We start from the raw sequence: 24183 nt of genomic DNA, 5'->3' as shown, positions 1-24183 counted from the left end.
ACACATCCATCCATAAACTAGACAAAGTGGAGTTTGGTCCTTATGGCATTCCCAATCCCATTGTCACCCCTCATAAGCTACATTTTTATGCAACTGTCTTCGAGATTCATGGGTTCTGGGTTGTAGTTTAATAGTTTCAGGTATCCACCACCAGCTACCCCCCATTCTTTAGAACCTAAAAAGGGTTGTCTAAAGTGTGCGTAAGAGTGCCCACCAGAGTGATCTCTCGGCTCGTTTTGGAATCTCTCTGCCACTGAAGCTTATTTCATTTCCTTTCACATCCCCCTTTTGGTCAAGAAGATGTTCTCCATCCCACGATGCCGGGTCTACATTCCTCTCCGGGAGTCATATTCCACGTTGCCAGGGAGATTCACTCCCCTGGGTGTCTGGTCCCACGTAGGGGGGAGGGCAGTGATTTCACCTTTCAAGTTGGCTTAGCCAGAGAGAGAGGGCCACATCTGAGCAACAAAGAGGCATTCAGGAGGAGACTCTTAGGCACAAATATAGGGAGGCCTAGCCTCTCCTTTGCAGCAACCGTCTTCCCAAGGGTAAAACTTATGGTAGAGGGCTCAACCCATCAAACCACCAGTCCCCTATGTCTGTGGTCTTGTTAGCAACCATGGAGGTGGGGTAGGCAAATACCCCTGCATTCTCCACAGGCTCCTCAAGGGGGCACTACATCTTTTTTTTTTTTTTTCCTTGTTTGTCTTTTTTCTTTTTCTTTTTTTTTTTTTAACTTTCCCTTCTTTTTAAATCAACTGTATGAAAAAAAAAGTTAAAAAGAAAACAAACATACAATAAAAGAACATTTCAAAGAGACCATAACAAGGGAGTAAGAAAAAGACAACTAACCTAAGATAACTGCTTAACTTCCAACATGTTCCTACTTTACCCCAAGAAAGTTACATAATATAGCAACATTTCAGTGAACTTGTTCCTACTACATCCATCAGAAATTAACAGACCATAGTCATTTCTGGGCATCCCCAGAACGTTAAATAGCTTATCTGTTCTTCTTGGATTATTGTTCCCCCTTCCTTAATTGCTCTCTACTGCTAGTTCCCCTACATTCTACATTATAAACCATTTGTTTTACATTTTTCAAAGTTCACATTAGTGGTAGCATATAATATTTCTCTTTTGTGCCTGGCTTATTTCGCTCAGCATTATGTCTTCAAGGTTCATCCATGTTGTCATATGTTTCACCAGATCGTTCCTTCTTACTGCCGCGTAGTATTCCATCGTGTGTATATACCACATTTTATTTATCCACTCATCTGTTGAAGGACATTTGGGTTGTTTCCATCTCTTGGCAATTGTGAATAATGCTGCTATGAACATTGGCGTGCAGATATCTGTTCGTGTCACTGCTTTCCGATCTTCCGGGTATATACCGAGAAGTGCAATCGCTGGATCGAATGGTAGCTCTATATCTAGTTTTCTAAGGAACTGCCAGACTGACTTCCAGAGTGGCTGAACCATTATACAGTCCCACCAACAATGAATAAGAGTTCCAATTTCTCCACATCCCCTCCAGCATTTGTAGTTTCCTGTTTGTTTAATGGCAGCCATTCTAACCGGTGTTAGATGGTATCTCATTGTGGTCTTAATTTGCATCTCTCTAATAGCTAGTGAAGCTGAACATTTTTTCATGTGTTTCTTGGCCATTTGTATTTCCTCTTCAGAGAACTGTCTTTTCATATCTTTTGCCCATTTTATAATTGGGCCGTCTGTACTATTGTCATTGAGTTGTAGGATTTCTTTGTATATGCAAGATATCAGTCTTTTGTCAGATACATGGTTTCCAAAAATTTTTTCCCATTGAGTTGGCTGCCTCTTTACCTTTTTGAGAAATTCCTTTGAGGTGCAGAAACTTCTAAGCTTGAGGAGTTCCCATTTATCTATTTTCTCTTTTGTTGCTTGTGCTTTGGGTGTAAAGTCTAGGAAGTGGCCTCCTAATACAAGGTCTTGAAGATGTTTTCCTACATTATCTTCTAGGAGTTTTATGGTACTTTCTTTTATATTGAGATCTTTGGTCCATTTTGAGTTAATTTTTGTGTAGGCGGTGAGGTAGGGGTCCTCTTTCATTCTTTTGGATATAGATATCCAACTCTCCCAGCCCCATTTGTTGAAAAGACCATTATGGCTCAGTTCGGTGGCTTTGGGGGCCTTATCAAAGATCAGTCGGCCATAGATCTGAGGGTCTATCTCTGAATTCTCAATTCGATTCCATTGATCTATATGTCTATCTTTGTGCCAGTACCATGCTGTTTTGGCAACTGTGGCTTTATAATAAGCTTCAAAGTCAGGGAGTGTAAGTCCTCCCACTTCGTTTTTCTTTTTTAGAGTGTCTTTAGCAATTCGAGGCATCTTCCCTTTCCAAATAAATTTGATAACTAGCTTTTCCAAGTCTGCAAAGTAGGTTGTTGGAATTTTGATTGGGATTGCATTGAATCTGTAGATGAGTTTGGGTAGAATTGACATCTTAATGACATTTAGCCTTCCTATCCATGAACATGGAATATTTTTCCATCTTTTAAGGTCCTCTTCTATTTCTTTTAGTAGAGTTATGTAGTTTTCTTTGTATAGGTCTTTTACATCTTTGGTTAAGTTTATTCCTAGGTACTTGATTTTTTTAGTTGCTATTGAAAATGGTATCTTTTTCTTGAGTGTCACTGCCGTTTGTTCATTTCTAGCATATAGAAACATTACTGACTTATGTGCATTAATCTTGTATCCCGCTACTTTGCTAAATTTGTTTATTAGCTCTAGTAGGTGTATCGTTGATTTCTCAGGGTTTTCTAGATATAAGATCATATCATCTGCAAACAATGACAGTTTTACTTCTTCTTTTCCAATTTGGATGCCTTTTATTTCTTTGTCTTGCCGGATTGCCCTGGCTAGCACTTCCAGCACAATGTTGAATAACAGTGGTGACAGCGGGCATCCTTGTCTTGTTCCTGATCTTAGAGGGAAGGCTTTCAGTCTCTCACCATTGAGTACTATGCTGGCTGTGGGTTTTTCATATATGCTCTTTATCATGTTGAGGAAGTTTCCTTCAATTCCTACCTTTTGAAGTGTTTTTATCAAAAAGGGATGTTGGATTTTGTCAAATGCTTTTTCAGCATCTATTGCGATGATCAATTGATTTTTCCCTTTTGACTTGTTAATGTGTTGTAATACATTGATTGTTTCTCTTATGCTGAACCATCCTTGCATGCCTGGAATGAACCCCACTTGGTCATGGTGTATGATTTTTTTAATGTGTCTTTGGATTCGATTTGCAAGTATTTTGTTGAGGATTTTTGCATCTATATTCATTAGGGAGATTGGCCGGTAGTTTTCCTTTTTTGTAGCATCTTTGCCTGGTTTTGGTATTAGATTGATGTTAGCTTCATAAAATGAGTTAGGTAGTGTTCCATTTTTTTCAATGTTTTGAAAGAGTTTGAGTAAGATTGGTGTCAGTTCTTTCTGGAAAGTTTGGTAGAATTCCCCTGTGAAGCCATCTGGCCCTGGGCATTTATTTGTGGGAAGATTTTTGATGACTGATTGGATCTCTTTGCTTGTGATGGGTTGGTTGAGGTCTTCTATTTCTTCTCTGGTCAGTCTAGGTTGTTCATATGTTTCCAGGAAATTGTCCATTTCTTCTATGTTACCCAGTTTGTTGCCATACAGTTGTTCATAATATCCTCTTATAATTTTTTTAATTTCTTCAGGATCTGCAGTTATGTCACCTTTTTCATTCATTATTTTGTTTATATGGGTCTTCTCTCTTTTTGTTTTTGTCAGTCTAGCTAGGGGCTTGTCAATCTTGTTGATCTTCTCAAAGAACCAACTTTTGGTGATATTTATCCTCTCTATTGTTTTTTTGTTCTCTATGTCATTTATTTCTGCTTTAATCCTTGTTATTTCTTTTCTTCTACTTGGTTTGGGATTGGTTTGCTGTTCATTTTCTAGCTTCTTCAGTTGATCCATTAGTTCTTTGATTTTGGCTCTTTCTTCCTTTTTAATATATGCGTTTAGTGCTATAAATTTCCCCCTTAGCACTGCTTTTGCTGCATCCCATAGGTTTTGGTATGTTGTGTTCTCATTTTCATTCGTCTCTATATATTTAGCAATTTCTCTTGCTATTTCTTCTTTAACCCACTGATTGTTTAGGAGTGTGTTGTTTAACCTCCAGGTATTTGTGAATTTTCTAAGTCTCTGATGGTTATTGACTTCTAATTGTATTCCATTGTGGTCAGAGAATGTGCTTTGAATAATCTCAATCTTTTTAAATTTATTGAGGCTTGTTTTATCTCCCAGCATATGATCTATTCTGGAGAAAGTTCTGTGAGCACTAGAAAAGTATGTGTATCCTGGTGATTTGGGATGTAATGTCCTGTAGATGTCTGTTAAATCTAATTCATTTATCAGATTGTTTAGGTTTTCAATTTCCTTATTGGTCTTCTGTCTGGTTGATCTATCTATAGGAGAGAGTGATGTGTTGAAGTCTCCCACAATTATTGTGGAAACATCAATTGCTTCCTTTAGTTTTGCCAGTGTTTCTCTCATGTATTTTGTGGCACCTTGATTGGGTGCATAGACATTTACGATTGTTATTTCTTCTTGCTGAATTGCCCCTTTTATTAGTATGTAGTGGCCTTCTTTGTCTCTCAAAACATCCCTGCATTTGAAGTCTATTTTATCTGAGATTAATATTGCTACACCTGCTTTCTTTTGGCTGTAGCTTGCATGAAATATTTTTTTCCATCCTTTCACTTTCAGTTTCTTTGTGTCCCTGTGTCTAAGATGAGTCTCTTGTATGCAACATATTGATGGTTCATTTTTTTTGATCCATTCTGCGAATCTATATCTTTTAATTGGGGAGTTTAATCCATTTACATTCAACGTTGAAACCGTGAAGGCATTTCTTGAATCGGCCATCTTATCCTTTGGTTTATGTTTGCCATATTTTTCCCTCTCTCTATTAATATCCTTTATTGTACCCATACCGAATCTCTTTAGTACTGAACCTTTCTCCAAGTCTCTCTGTCCTGTCTTTGTTTCTCTGTCTGTAGGGCTCCCTTTAGTATCTCCAGTAGGGCAGGTCTCTTGTTAGCAAATTCTCTCAGCATTTCTTTGTCTGTGAAAAATTTAAGCTCTCCCTCAAATTTGAAGGAGAGCTTTGCTGGATAGAGTATTCTTGGCTGGAAATTCCTCTCACTCAGAATTTTAAATATATCGTGCCACTGTTTTCTTGCCTCCATGGTGGCTGCTGAGTAGTCACTACTTAGTCTTATGCTGTTTCCTTTGTATGTGGTGAATTGCTTTTCTCTTGCTGCTTTCAGAACTTGCTCCTTCTCTTCTGTGTTTGACAGTGTGATCAGTATATGTCTCGGAGTGGGTTTTTTTGGATTTATTCTATTTGGAGTTCGCTGAGCATTTATGATTTGTGTATTTATGTTGTTTAGAAGATTTGGGAAGTTTTCCCCAACAATTTCTTTGAATACTCTTCCTAGACCTTTACCCTTTTCTTCCCCTTCTGGGACACCAATGAGTCTTATATTTGGACGTTTCATATTATCTATCATATCCCTGAGGTCCATTTCGATTTTTTCAATTTTTTTCCCCATTCTTTCTTTTATGCTTTCATTTTCCATTCTGTCATCTTCCAGGTCACTGATTCGTTGTTCAACTTCCTCTAGTCTTGTACTATGAGTGTCCAGAATCTTTTTAATTTGGTCAACAGTTTCTTTAATTTCCATAAGATCATCCATTTTTTTTATTTAGTCTTGCAATGTCTTCTTTATGCTCTTCTAGGGTCTTCTTGATTTCCTTTATCTCCCGTACTATGGTTTCATTGTTCATCTTTAGTTCTTTGAGTAGCTGCTCTAGGTGCTGTGTGTCTTCTGGTCTTTTGATTTGGGTGCTTGGGCTTGGGTTATCCATATCGTCTGGTTTTTTCATATGCTTTATAATTTTCTGTTGTTTTTGGCCTCGTGGCATTTGCTGAACTTGATAGGGTTCTTTTAGGGTTTGTAGACCTACTGAAGTCCTTATCTCTAATTTATCAGATCTACAGCTTCGTGGAGTACACTTTCTCTAACTAACCAGCAGGTGGCGTCCACGAGCCACCTGTTCTCCACAAGCCAGTTCTCCCCTGCTTAGCCTTTTTGGTGAGTGGGGGAGTGAGTCTTGTGGGGCCCAATTGGTGTACCAAGCTTGCGTGTGTAGTTGGTGTTGCCTGCCCTGTATGTGGGGCGTGTTTCTGGGCAGTCGGGGAGGGGGGGTGGCCCTAACAATCAAATCTCCCTGATGATCCTAGAGTTTTAAAGGTGCTGCAATAGTCTAATCCTTCAGTTCAGTCCTGCCACAGTTTGTCTCTGCCACTGACCCACAAGTCTTTGGTATTGGCGTATGGCTCCTGAGACTTGCAAGTGGGCCCCTCTTCCAGGCTGTGCACCCCGGGTCCTCTGTTGAGGGATGACTGTGCTATGTCACAGGTGAGTGCCGTCCCCCCAGGGCAGTTCTGGGCTGCTGGGCTGTGTAGGGAGGCTCCCAGTCTGCTCAAATGATGGCTGAATGGGGCTTTGTTAATTCACACTGCTCCACCTTCCCAGTTCTGGGACATTCAGCTGAGGTTGCAGGGAAGGCTAATGTCCACGCCCAGTTTTGTGGTGTGTGCCTGTTATTTGAAGCACTTCCGTCACACTGGGTTGTCTGGGGCAGCTCTGGGCTATGGGGCTGGCGATGGGCAGGAGTGTTTCCTGTCCACCAGGATGGTGGCTGTGGGCGGACACCCCCCTTTTCTTGGGAAGTTGTGTTGTTTATTGAATTTTCTCAGCCACTGGATTATTGCCTTTTGTCTCAGAGCTCTCTTAGTTCTGCTCTTGACTTGACGTGCCCAAATTGCAATTCTTTGAAGCTTTCTGTATTGGGCTTCTTAGAGTAATTGTTTTAGAAAAAGAAAAAAGGATTTAAAAAAAAAAAAAAAAAACGGCCCTCCTCAGAGATCTAATGGGTTATTGAAATGCTAATAGACGAAGCAACCAGGGTCATTAAGGAAAGGTCCACAGGGCAGAGAGATCAGCTTTTCTTCGGGATTTGCATATGCGCCTCAGGGCCTGAGCTCGGGCTTGAGCTCTGCCCTTCCCCCTTCTATGTTCACCAGAACTCCAAAAATCTTCCGATTTTATTTTGGAGTTTTTCGTGTTGTTTTTTTTCTATGCCTGTCTCCTCTCTGCTGGGCTGGCTGCTCTCAGAGTCTCTGGTGTCTGGTCTCAGTCTATCTATGGTTGGAGTTTGAATCAGTAGAATGAGTTTCCGATAAGAGCAGCTACTGCACTTCTCCCTTCTCCTTCCCGGAGCTGACAGCCCCTCCTCCCACGGGACTGAGCCTGGCAGGGAGGGGCGCGGGTCCCCTGGCCGCAAAAGCTTACAGATTTCGCTGATCTCAGCAGTTCCACGTTTTCATGAGTGTTGTATGAAGTATGCCCAAAGTCAGATTGCTCTGTGGTGTCCAGTCCACGCAGTTCCTGGCTTTTTACCTACTTTCCTGGAGGAGTAACTAAAACTTACAGCTCACCAGTCTGCCATCTTGCCCCGCCTCCCCTAAATGGTTAGATCAGCTTTTATAATGAGGCATTTTGAATCATTTATTTCCTTTTGTATAGGTCTTCTAGTTATTTTCATTATGGTAATGGTGCAGATTACATTTAACATTCTAAATATATTACAATTTAGTTTGTGTTGATACCAATTTCACTTCGATAGCTTACACATACCCTGTTCCTATAGTCTTCTGTCCATCCCTTCTACGTTGCTTGTCACAAATTACATCTTTATGTATTGTGTGCCCAGTAATGTAGGTTTATTCTTGTTTTTAAGCATTTGAATTCTAAGTCATACAAGAAGTAACAGATAGCATTTACAAATGAAAAATTCAACGATACTGGCATTTATAGTCACCCATATAGTTAACTACACCAGAGGTCTTTATTTCTTTGTACAGCTCTGAGTTACTGTCTAATTTCCTTTTCTTTCTACAGGAAGTACGCCTTTTAGCATTTACTGTAAGGCAGGCCTAGTGGTAGTGAACTCACTCAGCTTTTATTTGTCTGGAAATGTCTTAATTTCTCCCTCATATTTGAAGGATAGCTTTGCTGGACAACAAATTTTTTCTTTCAACACTTTGAATATGTCCTCCCATTGCCTTCTGGTCTTCATAATTTGTATTCAGAAATCAGATATTAATCTTATTAAGGATCCCTTATGTGATGTCTTTTTTCTCCTGCTGCTTTTAACATTGTTTTTATCTTTGGCATTCAACAGTTTTATTGTGTGTCTCAGAGTAGCTTGCTTTGGGTTCATCCTTCTTGGTATTCTTTGAGCATCTTGGATTTGTATATGTGTATCTTTCTTCACGTTTGGGAAGTTTTATGCCATTGTTTCTTCAAATATTTTTTCTTCCCCCTTTATGTCTCTGTTCTTCTGGTACTCCTATGATGTGTGTACTGGTATGCTTGATGGTGTCTCACAGATTCTTGAGGTTCTGTTCATTTTTAATTTTTCATTCTTTTTTCTTTCTGCTCCTCAGTGTAGACAGTTTTACTTGTCTTGTGTTCTAGTTTGCTGGTCCTTTCTTCCCCCTTCTCCAATCGGCTGTTGAACCACTCTATTGAAATTTTCATTTCACTTATTGTACTTTTTAGCTCCAGAATTTCCATTTGGTTGTTCTTTAAAATTCCTATATCATTATTGAAATTGCCAGTTTTTTCCCTTTATTCTCCTGATTTCTTTAGTTCCTTAGTCCAGGTTTTCCTTTAGTTTCATTGACCCTATTTTAAAGAGTTGATCTATAATCTTTGATCAGTAATTCCAGAGTCTAGGCTCTTCTGGAATTCTTCTTTTTCTGTGAGTGGGCCATACTCTTGTCTCCTTGTATATTTTATAATTTTGAGAACTGGATATTCTGTTATGCTGTAGTCATTCTGGAACTCTAGTTCTCCTACTCTTTAGTCTACCAGACCAAGAATAAGGAAGAAAAGAGAGAGAGAAGAAGGAAAAAATAAAATACAAAATACACACCCACACAAAACAAAAAAAAAAGTAAAAGAAGGCATATTGCCTTTTCAAGTCTCTTGTTATATGTCAGTGGGAAGCTGGAAGCTGCTGCTGTTAAGACTGAAACCTAGGCCAGCCTCTCTGCTCATCCTTCAGGGATCTGTCAGAGAAAACAAACCCAACTAAAGATATCATAAGAAAGAAGTGCATTGGCTTTTTACTGTAGATGCTGCTGTGGGGCCAGAAGCTGATGTTACCAAGAGGGCCAAAATTTAGGGTAGTATCTAAGCTCAGCCCTCGGGTCTGTCAGACCTAGAAGCACCCACCCATTAAAAAATGAAGACCAACCAAAAAAAGTTCATTGGCTCTTTATTCCCAGTAGATGCTGATGTGAGGCTAGAAGTCATTGCTATTCAGAGGGTCAAAACCAAGGCTAGCATTTATGCTGAGCCCTCAGGGATCTGCAGCCCAAAACCACCACCCCTACAGAAAAGAAGGAAAGCCAACGACAAAAGGTGCACTGGCTCTTGACTTCATCATGGATGCTGGTGGGAGTCTGGAAGCTTCTGGAACCAACTAATTTGAAACCAAGGCTGGCTTGGTGTTTCTGATATGTAGATGGCCCCATATTGGCATCTACAAACTTAGAAATACCCACACACAAAAGAAAATCCAACAGCAAGAAAATAGATGCACTGGCTGTTTGTGTCCTGGAGGATGCTGGTGGGGAGGCTGAAAGCTGTTGCTGCCCAGCAGGCTGAAACTGAGGGCAGGTTCTGTGCAGGGATCCCCAGACTGACCTCAACCACAGCTTTTGGGGGCTGAGGCTTCCTCTGCCTGTCTGGCTCCAGCTGGTCCCTTTTGCGCGTGTATCCATAGGGGCTGCAGAGGTGAGGAATGGGGGCTGGGCACTGTTGGCGCTTTTCACTTACAAAAGCCAAACTCTTGGCAGCCTCTTGCTTCTTCTGGCACTCCTCTAGAGTTTCTAAATACCCAGTCTGGTTCTAGGATTACCATCTAGGAATTCCAATTTTTTTTCCAGCTCGTTCATCTTCGTAATGGAGGGAACAATTTCTCAAACTTCCTAATCCACCATGTTGTACCTGTCCCCCTTCACTGTCTTAACAGCTAGTTATTCAGCATCTACCAGGTGCTCAGCACCATGGTGAATGCTGGGGACATGGCAATGAACAAATGCTAGTCTTGTTATAAGCTTGCCTACAAATTCAGTATTCCAATTTCCTCTGTAACTGTCTTAGAAATTTCATGTTGCTTGGTGATTAGCATGGGCTGCTGTTGACTCTGGAAACCTAATATTCACCACAGTTGAGGTGGAGGGAGGGTTTTAAACAACTTATGTAATATCGGGGGGTCTCTCTTCCATGTCCACCCTCTAGTGTAGGAGGTTTAGCCTGTTCTCAGGTCCTTCCATGATCTTTCTAAGTAGAGAGTGTGAGTGTGCTGAGTGCTTGAGAGTGAATATCATACAGGAGTTGCTCTGTTGAGTAGGAGATGGGATGACTTGCTATCTAAGATTCTGCCCAATTCTTAATGTTTCTCTGATTCTAAGATTTAGCCCTCTGTTTGGAAGATGGTCCAGTTAGCCATTTATAACCATTTATAATTGGTTAATTATGTGTTATGTATTAGTAAGCTCCATTTGTTCTCTGAATGTGGCCAGTGCCCCCGTTTCCCTAATGGGGTACCGTTCACACATCTGTCAGAAGAGGAGAGGTTGAGTCTTTCTCTCGACCATAGCCGGTGAGGGGGTCGAAATGGGGAAGCGTGCCAACCTTTTCAGAGCCCATTTTCCCTGATCTTTTTCCTCTTGTGCCCATTGTTGTTTAGGAGCTGGAGCCGATTTTGTCATGCTGGGAGGGATGTTTTCAGGGCATACCGAGTGTGCTGGTGAAGTGATTGAGAGGAATGGTCAGAAGCTCAAGCTCTTCTATGGGATGAGCTCAGAAACAGCAATGAAGAAACATGCTGGAGGGGTTGCTGAATACAGGTAAGGAGAGGATGCAAAGCTGCTCATTGGTGAGATCTTAACATTTCTCTTGCTTTTTACAGAAATGGGATGGAAACGGGTCTCAAAGAATATCACTTCTTTTCATATTAAATCCTTTGGGTAAGGGCTAGAAAGCATATCTTGTTTCTTTTTTTCAATAGTCCTAATTTTTCACCCAGCCAGCATTTGCAGTGTTTGGGGTCCTTGAAAGGAAGTGCAGAGCAAACGTGTTTTGAGGCGGTTTGGAAATTTGACTAGGGTTGAGTCCTGCTCAACGAATCCTTGGTTGGGACACTCCTGACTTCCAGCGGTTGGTGGGAATATGCTTTGTCCTTCTGATGGAGCCTTTGCTGAGACATCCCTGTAAATGGTCTCTGACCCAAGACAGTTCACACTGCAAGAACTGGGTTGAAGAAAGGATCTTCCTTTGCATATGAAGCAGGTAGGGTCTGGACTGCCACCTGGCCATCAGATCTGTTTTGAAGACTGACATGCTTCACCCACAGTAGCTCTTACAGGACTCTCGCCTGTTTCCAGGGGCTTTGACGGTTGACACAGGCAGCGTTTTCAGCCACTTAATTGTCTCTCGCTATAGAAGGGGTACTCCCTTCTGCTGATCTTTTTCTGAATCCATCATCCTAAAAGATTACCTAGCCTTTTCTCTTTCACTTCTGTTTTAATTTTGTTTGCATGGGTATTTTAAAAAACCTAATGACAAAATATATTCGCTACCTTGTCCTGTGCTATAGCGCATGCTATTACTTCTCATTAGAGAATTAGCACTGGTGACGGGCTTCACAAAGTATACGGGACACAGTTTCACATGCTCAGTGGGAAGTCAGCCGTGAATAGGTGATTGTCTTTTCTGCGAAGCCTCAGGCTTCTCGCTCCAGTATATAGGCTCTGTGCCAGCACCGAGATGGAAAACCAAGCCCTCCCTGGCTGACACCCACCACTTCTCACCACTTATTCCACATCCAAAAGCTCATTGTGAAGACATGGAATTCAGATACATTACATAAAGGCTTATACCAAGCTTGAAGTAAAAATCTCAGAACCCCACTGAGATTTTTGGGTGAGAGTTGGGATATTGGGTTCTCTACCTGAGTTTTGTCCCTTAGGGGCCTCCACGGTGAAAGTGCTCTTCTAGGGTTTTGGTGGCCTGATTTTGAGTCTCATTCCCCCCAGTCTTTTTCTGTTTGGGGGTGGGGGGTGGGGGCTACCTCAATAAAGACGTTATTATAGTATGAGGAGGGTGGGGAAAAAAAAAGTTATGGACTGCATTTATACCTTCATCCTGCAGGCTGCAGATCATCAGGAACAGGAGGTACAACTCCTCCCCAGGTAACCCCGGAAGGCCCTCTTGCTTCTTCTTGGTAACTGCTAGAAGAGTTTGCCCAGTTTCTCAAAGGGGAGAGGGGAGGGATTACTGCTTAGTGGCAGGCTGGAACAACAGCCAACAGCTTAATGTGTTAGCAGCACCTGTTGTCACCATCTGAAAGCCCAGTAACGTCTCCCGTGTGCTGGTGAATGTAAGTGGAGGTGTTGTTAAGTGGCAGCTGGATGCTTTACCTGGAAGGTTTCTTTTGCCCTCTAGCTGTTGCATCTGTTTTAGGTTCTAAGAAAAGCTGGAGTTGAGGAGATCCAGAGTTGGGGATCTGAAAGAAACATCATCTCTTGTAATTTCAGCAGGGTTCAGATACAACAGAAAATTAAAAATTCAGGAGTGGCCAAGACTCAGTTTTGGAAGGTGATTCAAATCCTAGGTGTGGAGGAAGGTGCTGAAGGAATGAGATGAGAGCCCCACTAGAGTCAGCCTGAGCTCTATACCATATCCATCCTGCCTCTTTCTCCAGTGGATTTCAGCCTCATTACCATGATCTCCACAAGAGAATGGTTCTCTGTACTTTATATTTAATTAGGGCAGTTATTTGTGCTTTAATAGATCCTTCCAAATCATTTACTGTTTCATTCTCATGCTGTCTCCAGGAGGCAGGTCGTTTTCTAAATGAGAAGACATAAGGATCAATACTAATTGACTTGGAAAAGGTGACATAACCAGTTAGCTGAAAAGTGATGATGAGACTGGAAAATGTCCACCAAGCCATAGGAAGACCATGGAACTCTCGTAAGAAAATAAAGTGGCAGTCATTCCCGACATGCACATAAATGTCATTTCTGGTCACAGAGTACGCTGACCTGAATCATCCTGGGTGTGGCTGGTGACCCTGGAATCCTTTCCTTGGTTCTCTGATCCAGACACTTGGCCAGTCCTTCATTGAGCCAATGGTTTAAGTAGCTAGATTTCTTCCAAGGGTGGTCTTGTGTGTGTAAATTTCAATAAACAAAATTAATTGCTTTTATTTTTTTATTATAGCAGTTGTAGGTTTACAGAAAAATCATGCAGTATGTACAGAGTTCTTATGTACACTATTATTAACACTTTACATTAGTGTGGCACTTTTGTCACAATTGCTGAACAATTACTATAATTAAATTAACTATAGTCCATTGGAGTTCCCATTATATTAGGGTTCACTGTATTGTATGGTTCTGTGGTGTTTTTTTTTTTTTTTTTTTTTTTTTGGTAACAAGAAGAATATATAAAATTTTCCATCTTAACCACTTTCAGGTATATAATTTAGTGGTGTTTGTAACTTTCATGATGTTGTGCTGCCATCACCATCATCTATTACCAAAACTTTCCCATTATCTTAAACTCTGTACTAATTAAGCATTAACTCCCCATTCCCCATCCCCACCCTTCCCCCATATAACCTGTATTCTAGTTTTTGACCCTGAATCTTCATTTTCTTATCTAATTGCTGTGGTTCGTACTTCCAGTATAGTGTTGAATAGCACTGGTGACAGTGGGCATCCTTGTCTTGTTCCTGAACTCAGGGAAAGTTTTGTTTTTCACTGTTGAGTGTGATATTTTCTGTGGTTCTTCCCTGAATGACCTTTATCATGTTGAGAAAGTTCTCCTTTTCCTAGTTTTCTGTTTTTTTTTTTTAATCATAAATGGATATTGGATTTTTTCATATGCCTTTCTGTAGCACTTGGCATGATCATGTGGCACTTTTTTCCCTTTATGCTATTAATGTTGAATATTGATTGATTTTTCTTACATTGAACCATTCTTGCATTCCTAGGATAAATCCCACTTGGTCATTATTTTGGTTTGCTAATGCTGCCGGAATGCAAAACACCATAGATGGAATGGCTTTTATAAAAAGGGGTTTATTTGGTTACACAGTTACAGTCTTAAGGCCATAAAGTGTCCAAGGTAACACATCAACAATCGGGTACCTTCACTGGAGGGTGGCCAGTGGCGTCCGGAAAACCTCTGTTAGCTGGGAAGGCACGTGGCTGGCATCTGCTCCAAAGTTCTGGTTTCAAAATGGCTTTCTCCCAGGACGTTCCTCTCTAGGCTGCAGTTCCTCAAAAATGTCACTCTTAGTTACTCCTGGGGCATTTTTCCTCTCTTAGCTTCTCTGGAGCAAAAGTCTGTTTTCAATGGCCGTCTTCAAACTGTCTCTCATCTGCAGCTCCTCTTTCAGCTTCTGTGTGTTCTTCAAAGTGTCCCTTTTGCCTGTAGCAAGCTCACTCCTGTCTGTTTGTAGGGCTCCAGTGAACTAATCAAGGCCCAAGCTGAATGGGCAGGGACACACCTCCATGGAAATTATCCAATCAGAGTCATCACCCACAGTTGGGTGGGTCCATGGAAACAATCAAAGAATTACAATCTAATCAACACTTATACGTCTGCCCACACAAAATTACATCAAAGATAATGGCATTTTGGGGGACAGAATACATTCAAACCGGCACAGTCGTGATATGTAATCTTTTAAATACACTGTTGAAATCAGTTTGCTAGTATTTTCTTGGGGATTTTTACATCTATATTCATAAGGGATATTGGTCTGTAATTTTCTTTTCTTTGCTGCCTTTAATCTGCCACTGATAACAGGGTAATCCTGCCTTTATTGAATGATTTAGGAGGTGTTCCTGTCTCTTCTGTTTCATGGAAGTCTTTGATCAGGATTCTTGTTAATTCATGTTTAAATGTTTAATAGAATTAAGTAATGAAGTCACCTGGTCCTGGGCTTTCCTTAATTGGGAGTTTTTTGCTGCTGTTCTTCCTACCTCAGGTTTATTTGTATAAATAGCACAGGAGGACCCCAGCCTCATACAGATGGCAGCCTGGGGGTCACACCGTCCTTAAGTCCTCACATGGTAAGATGGAGACCTCTAGTCCAGAGCCTTGGCAAGGACCTGGGGGCCTTTGGGAGCTAGGTTGGGAGTAAGCACCTGAGCCAGAGCCTGGTGCTTGGTTTGATCCTTGTCTTTGTCCTTTAGTTGGCAGTCTTAGACTCTTGGTCATAGGGGCATGAGCATACTTCCCAAGCTTGGAGTGGGCAATGTAGGCAAGTCGATTGAGCTTGCAGCTGCTGCCCTTTGGGATTGTGGACTTTATGACAGCCTTGATAGCCTCTGCAAGTGTACACGTGGTACCCTGGTGTTGTTGGCCAGCATCTGCTTCAGGCTATTTTTGTTGTGCTTCTAGTGCATCCTCCTCAAGAACATTGGGTCCACCCCCTTCAGGGATACATGTCTTTATGATCAGGGCTTCTTGATGTTGCTTTTATGCCATTTTCAAGCCTGGTTGTGCATGGTGTGTTTCTTGGACTTGACATGTGTGCATCCTTACTAAAGCTCCCGGAGCACCTGGGACTGGAAAAGAGGAGGTCACCTGTTGGGAGTTTTTGATACTGATTCAATCTTTTTACTTGTTGTAGATCTGTTGAGATTTTCATTCTCCTCTGTGTCAGATTAGGTAATTTATATTTCCAGGAATTTGGCCATTTCATCTAGGTTATCTAATTTGTTGGCATGTAATTATTCATAGTACCCTCTTATAATCCTTTTTATTTCTTTAAAGGTCAGCATGTCCCCATGTTCAATTCTGATTTTAGTTGTGTCCTTTTTTTTTATTCCTTTGTCAGTTTAGCTATTTTATTGATCTTTTCAAAGAATCAACTTTTTGCTTTGTTGTACTCTATTTTATTCTCTATTTTATTTCTCTCTGTTCTACTCTATTATTTTCTTCTGCTTGCTATAGATTTAGTTTGCTCTTCTTTTTGTAGTTTCTTTAGGTGTGAAGTTAGGCTATTCATGATCTTCTATTTAATGGAGGCATTTATAGGTATAAAGTTCCCTCTGAGTACTGCCTTTGCTACATCCTGCAAATTTTGGTATGTTGTATTTCCATTTGTCTCCAGATATTGCCTAGTATTCCTTGTGACCTCTTTGATCCACTGGCTGTTTAATACACATTTGTAAAATTAACAGTTTTCCTTCTATTACTGATTTCTAAGCTCCATTGTGGTAATGGATTACAAATTGAGACTGAGATATTGTGTGATATCATTAATTAAACTTATTTAAGATTTGATTTGTGGCCTAACATATGGTCTATCCTGGAAAACAATCTATGTGCACTCATGGAATTTTGTATTCTGATATAGTTGGGTGGTGTGTTATATATATATGACCATTAGGTGTAATTGGTTAATAGTGTTGTTGAAGTCCTCTTTTCGTATTGATATTGTTTAGATGTTGTATCAGTGATGGAAAGTGATGTATTAAAGTCTTCAACCATTACTGTAGAACTGTTTCTCCCTTAAATTCTGTCAATTCAATTTTTGCTCCATATATTTTGTGAGGTTCATATGTTAATAATCATATCTTGCTGAATTGAACCTTTCATCAAAATATAATATAGGCAATAACTTGGAGATACTGGATTTAGTTCCAGGCCACTGCAATAAAGTCAATATCACATGAATTTTGGTGGTTTCCCAGTAAATTTAAATTAAGTGTGCATTAGTATTATGTCTAAGAAAACAATGTATATACCATAAATTATTGCTAAAAAATGCTAAGCATCATCTGAGCTTTTAGTCAGTCACCATGTTTTTGCTTGTAGAGGGTCTTGCTTTGTTGTTGATGGCAACTGACTGGTAGAGTTTGTGAAGGCTGAGGTGGCTGTGGCAATTTCTTAAAATAAGAAAACAGTGGAATTTGCCACACTGATGGACTCTTCCAGTCCAACAACAATGCTGTTTGATAGCATCTTACAGAACTACTTTCAAAATTGGAGTCAATCCTCTCAAACTCTGCCCCTGCGTTATCAGCTAAGATCATGTAATATTTGAAATTTTGTCATCATTTCAACAATGTTCACAGCATCTTCACTAGGAGTACATTCCATCTCAAGAAACTTCTTTCTTTGCCCATGCATAAGAAACAAGTTCTCATCCACTAAAGATTTATCATGAGATTGCAGCAATTCAGTCACATCTTCAGGCTCCACTTCTAATTCTAGTTCTCTTGCAATTCCTAAACCATCTGCAGTTCTTTCCTCTGCTGAAGTCTTGAACTGTTCAAAGGCATCCATTAGGGTTGGAATCAGCTTTTTCCAAAATCCTGTGAATGTTGATATTTTTGGCCTCCTCCCATGAATCAAGAATGTTCCTAATGGCCTTTAGAATGGTGAATCCTTTCCTGAAGATTTTCAGTTGACTTTGCCCAGATCCATCAGAGGAATGACTATGGCAACTGTATCTTATGAAAAGTATTCAGATAATTAGTTGAAATGACTCGTTGATCCCTGGGTTGCAGAATGGATGTTGTGTCAGCAGCCATGAAAACAACATTCAACTTATTGTGTATCTCCATCAGCGCTCCTGGGTGATCAGGTATGTAGTCAATGAGCAGCAATATTTGGAAGGCAATCTTTTTCTCTGAGCAGAGGTCTCAACAATGGGCTTATTCAGACAACCATGTTGCAAACAGATGTGCTGTCATCTAGGCTATGTTGTTCCATTTATAGAGCACGGGCTGAGTAGATTTGGCCTAATTCTTAAGGGCCCTAGTATTTTCAGAATATTAAATGAGTACCAGCTTCAACTTAAAGTCACTAGCTGCATTAGTTCCTAACAAGAGACCTGTCCTTAGAAGCTTTGAAGCCAGACACTGACTTCTCTTCTCTAGCTATGGAACTCCTAGAGGGTATCTTCTTCCAACAGAAGGCTGTTCCATCTACATTGAAATTCTGTTGTTTAATGTGGCCACCTTCATCAATGATCTTTGCTACATCATCTGGATAACTTGCTGCAGCATCTACATAAGCAGTTGCTGCTTCTCTTTCCACTTTGATGTTATGGAGATGCCTCTTTCTTTAAACTTCATGAAGCAACCTCTGCTAGCTTTATACTTTTCTTCTGTAGCTTCTCTACCTCTCACAGCCTTCATAGACTCGAAGAGAGTTTAGGGCCTTGCTCTGGATTAGGCTTAAAGGAATGTGGCTGATAGGACAGTCAAACTTTCTCCATATCAGTATTATCACTTGTATGTTCACTGAAGTAGTACTTTTAATTTCCTTCAAGATTTTTTCTCCTGCATCTACAATTTGGCTTAGAACAAGAAGCTTAGTTTTCTGCCTGTCTCAGCTTTGGACATGCCTTCCTCACATGCTGTCACACTGTATCTGGTTTCCATGGTTTCTGATAAGATTCTACTGTATGTGACAAGTCACCGTCTCTTTTTGTCTCTTGCTTTTGACAATTTTGCTACAATGTGTCTTGGAGTAGATCTATCCTGCTTGGAATTCATTGAGCTTCCTGGATGTGCATTATCGTGTCTTTCATCAGATTAAGGAGGTTTTCAGCCCCTTTCCATTTCTCTTGTCCTTTTGGGACTCCGATGGTGCATATCTTGATGGTGTCCCACAGGTTCCTCAGGCTATTCGTTTTTCTTCATTTTTCCTCCTCACGCTGGACAGTTTCAATTTTCTCGTCTTCATGTTTGCTTACCCTTTCTTCTGCCTCTTCAAATGTGAGTTTTTCATTTCAATACCTGTACTCTACACCTCCAAAATATTTTGGGTCCCTTTTTATTATTTTTCTCTTTATTTTGTTCAGAGGCATTCCTGATTTCCTTTAGTTCTTGTTTTATGGATTCCTTTAGCTTCTTGAACACATTTATGACAGCTGATTTAAAGTCTAGCTTCCTTAGGGATAGTTTCTGGCAGATTATCTTTTTCCTGTGTGTTTTTAAACTGTTTTAGAACTGGACTGAGTATTATGTTGCTATAACTCTGGAAATCAGGTTCTCTCACTACTGTTTGGAAAGCTATTTTTTTTTTTTCCTTTTTGAGGGTTAGAGCAATCAATTTCTAACTTTTTCAAACTATGAAAGAGAAAATAAAAAAAGGGAAGAGAAACAATAACAAAAAAAGTCACTTCCTCTTTAAGACTCTTCTACTTTTACTTAAGGGGGGGGCCGTGTGTGGAGGCAGGTGAAACAATGGCTGCCCCCAGTGCCAGTTTCCTAGAGATCTGAAATAACTGATCAAAAACACTGATCAGAGATCAGGTAACATACCCCTGGATGTTAGAGGACTACGTCCTTATATAACCTACCCTGAGACGAGCAAGCTGCCCCAGGAACCATGCCTGCAGTCCCCACTGCTGCCTGCCATGAAGTTGGGGAATGGGGTACAGAAGCCACTACAGAGAAGGTAATTCACCAATATTTCCTATAATTTACCAGCCTCTTCCAGCTCTTTCCTGGACGCTGCAAGAGTTCCACTAGACTCCAGGGTTTCCAAAATAGTTGATTCAGACAGTTCCTGCCAGTTCAAGAGTAATTTTTGTGGAAACACCTATTCCTGCTGCTTACTTTCCCACAATCCTCTATGTCCCTCATTTTTGAAAGACACCTTTGCTGGACAGAAAATTCCTTGGTTGGCAGTTATTTCTCTCAGCACTTTAGATATCTCATCTCACTGCCTTCCTGCTTCCCTAGTTTCTGATGAGAAATTGGTAATCTTACTGAGGCTCCCTTGTGTATGACAGGTTTCTTTTTGTCTTGCAGCTTTCAGGTTTCACTCTCTTCTTTGGCATTTAACAGGTTGATTTTAATGTGTCTGGGCATGGGTCGCTTCAATTTTATCCTGTTTGGAGTTCACTGGGCTTCTTGGATGTGTATATTCATTCCTTGTGTTAAATTTGGGAAGTTTTATTTTTCCTTTGAATATTCCTTCTGCCCTTTTCTTCTCCTTCTGGAACTGTTAAAATGCATATATTGGTATGCTTGTCTTTTTTTCTGTCTGTTCCTCAGCCTGAATCATTTCAGTCATCTTATCTTCTTGTTAACTGATTCTTCTGCTAGTCTCAGTCTGCTGTTGAGCCCCTCTAGGGAATTTTTTATTTCAGTTATTGTGGACATCAACTCCAGAATTTGCTTCTTTCTTGAAATTCCTTAAAATGTGTTTGCCTTTAGTTCTTTGACCATATTTCAGACCATGTAAAAAAATTCATTGTCTGGTGTATCCAAAGTTTGGTCTTCTTTGTTGATGGTTCCTGGATTTTTATCTTGTTCCTTTGAATGAGCCATTATTTACTGTTTCTTTACCTTGTAATCTTGTTGCACATTGTACATTTTAGTATTTTAATATATTACCTCTGGGATTTAGTCCGTTTGCTGTCTGTTCTTTACGTTTGTATCTAGCTAGTGTTATGATATATATTTCCATGAATTCCAGGAGACAACAAAAACAAACAGAATTAAAACATGCTTTTCACCATCTTTGCAAATTGGCACTGTTGGCTCGTGCTTGTTTCAAAACAGTTCTGCTCCCATTGAACCTGAAGCTCAGCCTGAAGCAAAAGTGTAGGGTCATTTCTAGTCTTTTCTGAGCATGCACTCTTGTCCTTAGGAATTCCCCATATACCAAAATCCAAGGTGCTCTATTGTAGGTTTTAAAGACTGTAATCCTATACCCCAGGCTGCTGTGATTTGTCTCCTACAATGATTTAGCTGTCTACAAGCTGTTTCTGTGTGCAGGGCAAATAATGGGATGGCAAGCCAGAGACAAGTATCCTGGTTCAGTCTTTCAGATTCCACCAGATAGATTGGCACCAACATACACACACCCCAGTAATTGCATAGGGGTTATTCAGCTCCCTCTTGAATGGGACAGTGGACCCACATTGAATGCAGGCTCTTTCCACACTGAGCTGGGCATTGGGGTTAGCAGAGGGGCCAACAAGCGTGCCACAAAGCTTTCCTATTATTCTTAATCTTGATTTGGTTCTCTTCCAGTTATTGCAACCCTTCAAGTGCTTTCCAGAACTCTGAGGAAGGTGGCTTTGCCAGTTTTTGCTAGTTGTTCAAAGATTCTATGGGGGAATGGAACCCTGGAGCATCCCATGCTGCCATCTCAGTTGACTGAAGTCTCAGGGTTAATATTCTTGAACTTCTACGTAATGAGTTTCTGAACAAGAGGTGCTAGTTTTTTCCAGTTGAAGAGAGCAGCTAGAGAATTTTGGTAACTCATGATTTCCAGATTCCCTGAGCTTTAGAGGGGGCTAGGTTTTACATAGATTTCAGATCTTTGTCTTGTAATGCCCTACAAAAGCAAGTCAGTTCTGTATCTCCATTTTGTAGTAAGGGGAACTGACACAGAATGAGGTAATGTTATTTGATGGCTTGTGAAAAGTGGGACAGACCAGTATTCATTTAAAATGGTTTTGTGCTGCTTAGTGTCCATGCCAGACCTACTGAATTTGTGAACAGTCCTGCTCCTAAGCCCTGCTGATGTGTCAGGTGGTAAGAAAGTCCTTAGTTCTTCTCTGGTTTCACCTTGCTTGGACCCTGCACTAAGAGTGCATGGTGGTATAGTGGTATACAGACTAGTACGAGTTGCAGGGAAGTGAGCGTGGGGTGAATATACCCAAAAAGGCACACCCCTATAAGACAGGCTTGTAGGAGTGGAGCCACTGGCTCTGGGGAGGTTCCCACATGTTTTGGTTTTCCTTGGCTGCTTAAGTAAATACCATGAAATGAGTCAGCTTAAACAATGGGAAATGTATTAGCTTATAATTTTAAGGCTGGGATAAAGTCCAAATCAAGGTGTCATCATGGCAATGCTCTCTTACCAGAGATTGGCATTCTGGGGCTGGCTGCATTTGATCCTTGGTCTTGAGCTCCTCTGTCACATGGCAGTACACATGGCGGGTTCTCTTGACCTTCAGCTTCTTGCTTCCTATGGCTCTCTGTCTGAATTTCATTCTCTTATAAAGGACTCCAGTAACAGGATTGAGACCTATCCTGACTGGGGGGGGTGGGGGGATCACATGTTAGCTGAAGTAATGTCTTCAAAAGATCCTACTGACAAAGGGCTCACACCCACAGGGATGGATTAAGTTGAACGTGTTCTTTTGGGGTACATGTAGCGCCAAACCACACCATATAACCAAATAGAGCTTGACGTGTTCATTTTTATGTCATCCTCCTCCTGATTGTTACTTTTAAAGAAACTCAGTTTCTGGTACTCAAGTTGGCATGTGGCAGGGTAGAGCTCAGGGCATTGCTTTTTCGTTGCTTGGGTTGGGGCAAGCAGAGGACAGGCTGGCAGGGATGAGGTGTTCCAAGAGGTCATTGCCAGGTTTTGTCTCCTCTCCCATTGTGTGTTTTGGGCTCTTGGTCAGTTGGATGTAGGGTGCACGTGTTCAGTTAGAAAGACGGTGTCGGTTTCTCTTGGGAGCTTAGTGCAGGCACACTGCTGAGAAGACTGTCCCTGTGCAGGACCATATGGGTCTACAACTTCCTGAAGTTGTTCTCGTGCTCTTGCAGCAGCAATGGGCCAGTGCTCCTTGGGCAGGAGGATTGAGTCTATCTGAGCTATTGGCATGGTCAGCCCTTGCCAATGGGTAGAAATGTGGGCATGGGGTCAGAGGGTATGCTATCTAGGCTTTTAGCTATGTGCATCCCTTGGGACCTTAAAAGTGCTAAAGCTGGGAATAACTCACTGGCCTAAGGGAAAAGAGATTATATTTAAAACAAACAAAACAAAACCGACCTCAAATTTCTTTTCTTTGCAGAGCCTCTGAGGGCAAGACTGTAGAAGTGCCTTACAAAGGCACTGTAAAGAACACTATTCTGGATATTCTCGGGGGACTGAGGTCGACCTGCACATATGTGGGAGCCGCCAAACTCAAGGAGCTCAGCAGGAGGGCAACGTTCATCCGTGTGACCCAACAGCACAACACCGTGTTCAGCTAACCTTGAGGATGAATTCCCATCCGGCTCAAGTGGAAGCTTCAACACCCACCTGCTTCTCCCATGGCTGCTCCCAAATGGTGGCATGCTGCCTCCCATCTCCTCCCTCATGCTGCCTGGAGGCTTTGGGAATCTCCCTGGTGCCTTCTTGGAACATGGAAGCAGAGCACTGATTGGGCCAGCGTCTGAGCCCAGCTGCCCAGAACTCATCACCTCATGTTCCAGCTAACACTTGCACCTTTTTCTTTTTTTAAGAAAATGGGTTTCACTTTAATATAATGCTGTTATCTTAACTGATTGAGTGCTGGAGTTTGCATTCACAGGGATCGAATTGTGTGGGCTAGTTGGGGATTTCCTACCTCATTCCTAGATGGGGTCGTAGCAAACTGCTCTTGGCCATTTGCAGTCAAGCGACCCTGAGAGGGAAGGGAGGGCTTGGGGAAAACGAGCAGAGTCAGAACCAATGGGATCTCCTTCCTCCAACTTTTGGTAGCTGGAAAAGAACAAAAGGAATTTCTCACCACTTTCATTATGTGTACCTATGGGGATCCTGTCCTCTCATGACCAGATTGGTGGACTTAACAAAAGCCAGGGACCGCTTGCTAGAAGTCTAGTTTGGTTTCCCTCAATCCCGTTTCCCTCCCTTCTCAGCCCCAACTTACCAGGTTGGTCTCTCCTAGGAAGGGCTTATATATTCCCTGGGATGTTTTATTGAAAGGTTAGCTACTAAAAAAATTAGCAGATAGAGTGCCACTGGAAAAGAGCAATAAACCTTGGCCAGTGGCATCCTAAAAGGCACTGGTTTAAAATGAGATTTAGAATAGTACCTTTATCATCACAGTTAATACTTCTGAGGAAGGACCAAGCTGCACTGCTGTATAATGGTCAATTAATCGACTGCTAACAATGCCCTTTACAGGAACCTGAGACTAGTCCACTTTGACACATGTTTAAAACAGTGAACACCAGATGAATTACTGATGGCAGGCCGCTCATTT

At 41.2% G+C, this 24183-nt stretch overlaps 1 protein-coding gene across 2 annotated transcripts in view; it reads left to right on the top strand.

Moving 5' to 3' along the window:
- GMPR (guanosine monophosphate reductase) overlaps nucleotides 1-23536 on the top strand; it is an 81672-nt gene extending 58136 nt beyond the window's left edge. The window contains exons 7-8 of one of the 2 annotated variants that reach the window (XM_037844375.1): nucleotides 10894-11053; nucleotides 23008-23536. In XM_037844375.1, coding sequence (XP_037700303.1) covers nucleotides 10894-11053; nucleotides 23008-23188 — 341 coding nt within the window. In that variant the 3' untranslated portion in view covers nucleotides 23189-23536. The remainder of the gene's footprint in view (nucleotides 1-10893; nucleotides 11054-23007) is intronic. The other variant, XM_037844374.1, reaches the window with a different exon arrangement.
- Nucleotides 23537-24183: the final 647 nt, after the last annotated feature.

The sequence above is a fragment of the Choloepus didactylus genome, chromosome 7 (genome assembly GCF_015220235.1).
Source record: "Choloepus didactylus isolate mChoDid1 chromosome 7, mChoDid1.pri, whole genome shotgun sequence".
NCBI lineage: Eukaryota > Metazoa > Chordata > Mammalia > Pilosa > Megalonychidae > Choloepus > Choloepus didactylus.
The sequence above is the reverse complement of the archived record's forward strand: the minus strand, read 5'-3'. Positions and strand labels throughout refer to the sequence as shown.